Below are 2,982 nucleotides of genomic sequence, written 5' to 3' on the forward strand. Positions count from 1 at the left end.
TATAAACCCATAAGATGTAAAAGTTGGCAGAATGAAGCTAAAGTACTATATATTAACTTGCTTACCAGCTGCCGAATACAATTTCTATTAAAAATTGTATAATATCTCAAGTCCGATGGATATATAGCTAGCATTTATAAAACACGATACATGACGTTGGAGCCTTGGTTTTCAAAAGGCTCGCTAGCCCATAATTAATTCTAGATCATTAACAACGTACGTACGCGATATTGATCATTTTCTTTCCAGTTTTCACATTCCCTTTCGCTGTTCGATCGAGGCCATCAAGCAATTTCTTTTGACATTAGAGGTTTACATGATTCGATTTTCTTTGCCCTGCATGCATGCCCTTTCACTCAGACTCAGTGGCTTCCAAAGAAAATCGGGCACAATCCCACCAGTCCTAGCTAGTCGACCCTGAACTGCTGCAATCATTATGTCTATTAGTTATTCCTAATTAATTTCTCATTACAATTACTGGCTACCGGCCGGTGCTTCTCCACTACCCGTCAAATATTTTTTAGCCAATTTACTTAATATATATAATATTTTACACTGATTTTTTCTTTTTCTTTTTTCTAGGTAGCTTATAATATGTGAACATAAATAAGTGATGTACGTGGCAGTCTCCACTGAATGTGGGCCAGAACATTGGCTCAATCAGGTGCAGGTTCATAGTCATGATCAGAACGTACGTACAGATCAACCATATATGTATATATGTTTAATTGCATGCGCTTATAAATTTTTCTTCCACCATTCATTATTTGAGATCGATCATTAAATAAGCTTGCTTCACTAGTAGTACTGTCGTGCATTCAAGTATAATTTTACATCGCAGCCCACTAACCCTTCACCAACGACAAATTCAATACTTAATATATATGCTTTATATATATATATATATACACATACTCATGACTTGGGAAACTTGCGTGACAATGACCTGTTTTAGCTATATATGCCTTCGGACCTTCGAGCCTTTGAGAAATTAATTAACGAAATTTCATTGTATATATATTAAAATTGAGTGGAATTCAGCAGATCACATTATAAAAAGATTTAAAAAGAGGGAATAAAAAAAACAAGAAACGGATGAATGAATAATATGATCATGAAAAGATAACACTGTACATGAAATATCTCGTGAAAATTTGGTAAGAACCAAAGTAATTTACACAATCACGTAAATACTCTATCATCATTAATTAATTTCCTAAGCTTTTTTCATCATGAGTCTTTCCCACCCCACCCCACCCCCGGCCTGGCCATGGCCACCCTTTTTTCTGGGTCGTAAGCACCAAGTAAGCAAGCAATCGCATTTCATGGACTAGCTACCCAACTTCTCCACAATCCATATTTATTTAAAAGAGAAAACAAATTATAACCTAATTAAAAAATAAATTAATGAGAAAAAAAAGTAGGTCAAACAAAACTCGAGAGCTGGAATCTGGAAAACCTCATCAGAAAGGAGGGAAGGTCTTGCCTAACGCACCCACGCTAGTCCAGAAACCAACCAAGTCTTGCCTGTATGGCAAGTATGTCCGCCTCTTGTCCCCCTCCCTCATCGCCCTGTTCCTCACATAGAAAGCTTCGTGCGCCGACGACATGGTTTCCTTCGACACGGCCTTCTTCAGTACCTTCTTTTCCAGCTTCGAATAATCCAGTTCGGCGGCCTTCTCGGCTCTGATCTCAGCTTCCTTTTTCGGCGTCAAGAATACCAACGATTCCTTGCCTTCGCTGTTGCATCTGCGAAGAAAACTCGAGAGCCTCCACCGTTTTGATGCCGACGCGGGTCCTGTTCCGGTGGAACTGCTTTTCTTGCATTTGCTGGGGGAGGCTTTGGACGAGCTGTTGTTACTACTATTCGGAGTCCAAATACAGTACGTTCCTGGAGGGACCCCATCCAGCCCGTCCTCCACCTCTTCCTCCGAAGACGTCGAAAACGTCGACGACGTTTGATCGCGTTCCTCTACTAACAGCTGCTTTAGCGGAACCCGGACGGACGGCACATCGTGACCCTCTGCCTCCTCTGGATCGCACGTTTCATTGATTTTCTGTTTACTCTTTTCCGCGAAGAGGTCGCGATTGAATATAGGGAAAACCGGACCGACGTGTCCGTCGATGACGGCCACATCGTCGGCCCTACGAACCGAAACGAATTCGAAGTCGTCATCGTTGTCCTCTGGTTCTTCGCCCCGATAATCATCACCAAGTTGTCGCTGCCGGTCCCCAACACCGTCAAATTCGCGGGTTACTTCAGCTGCTATGGCTGCCAGTCTATCCGAAGAGTAGCTGTTAAAGCTAGGACATGCAGAAAGTTCGGAACTTTCTCCTTGCATTTGGAGCTTAATTTTTACACCGCTTGCTTCGTCTCTCGAACTCCTTCTCTTCTTCGTCGTCTTCCGCTTCTCGTGTCTGTAAATCTCTGGGGGTTGATTCTTCTTGACCTCTGTGTTGTGTTTGGGAAATGAAGGAAAATAATTAAGATTTGGTTAACGGGTCCCTATATATATCAAGGTGGGTGGGTAGTGCGTGATTAATTAATGATGTTAAACAAAATAATGATATATGAACAAAAAAAAAAAAAAAAAAAAGGGTTAGCCCAAGTGTTGGCGCGTGAATCCAGAAGTATAAAAATGGTTTGACATTTTCGCGTCGCCTTACTTCTTTCCGTCGTTCTTACGTTAAACGTGGTGAGTTCACGCGTGTCTTATGATCAGTCTATTTCGGTTTTTGGGTTTACGAATTAAAGAGAAAATGATATATATAGTAGTATTGTAGTGTGTGGTTTCCGGTATTTTTTTTTGAAAAAATTGAAAAAAACAAATTGAAATTTATATTATTATTTAAAAAAAAAGGAGTATAAGAAGATTGCACGCTCAAAAAGATAAAAATTGTATATAAAATTACTATTAATAAAGTATGAGTATTTTTGTTAGACCATCTGAAATTTACAGATTATATAACACTCTTAACATG

At 39.8% G+C, this 2,982-nt stretch overlaps 1 protein-coding gene across 1 annotated transcript; it reads right to left on the reverse strand.

The window, feature by feature from the left end:
• Nucleotides 1-1,098: 1,098 nt before the first annotated feature.
• Nucleotides 1,099-2,523, reverse strand: LOC121251123. Its single transcript, XM_041150448.1, has one exon. It carries the CDS (start codon nt 2,340-2,342, stop codon nt 1,464-1,466), a length of 879 nt encoding a protein of 292 aa, XP_041006382.1. The 5' UTR covers nt 2,343-2,523; the 3' UTR covers nt 1,099-1,463.
• Nucleotides 2,524-2,982: the final 459 nt, after the last annotated feature.

Source organism: Juglans microcarpa x Juglans regia, chromosome 2D (assembly GCF_004785595.1).
Source record: "Juglans microcarpa x Juglans regia isolate MS1-56 chromosome 2D, Jm3101_v1.0, whole genome shotgun sequence".
NCBI classification, from domain to species: domain Eukaryota; kingdom Viridiplantae; phylum Streptophyta; class Magnoliopsida; order Fagales; family Juglandaceae; genus Juglans; species Juglans microcarpa x Juglans regia.

Bases quoted from the DNA above. Each gene is read 5' to 3' on its own strand.
- LOC121251123 (XM_041150448.1), bottom strand. From the start codon at position 2,342: ATGCAAGGAGAAAGTTCCGAACTTTCTGCATGTCCTAGCTTTAACAGC.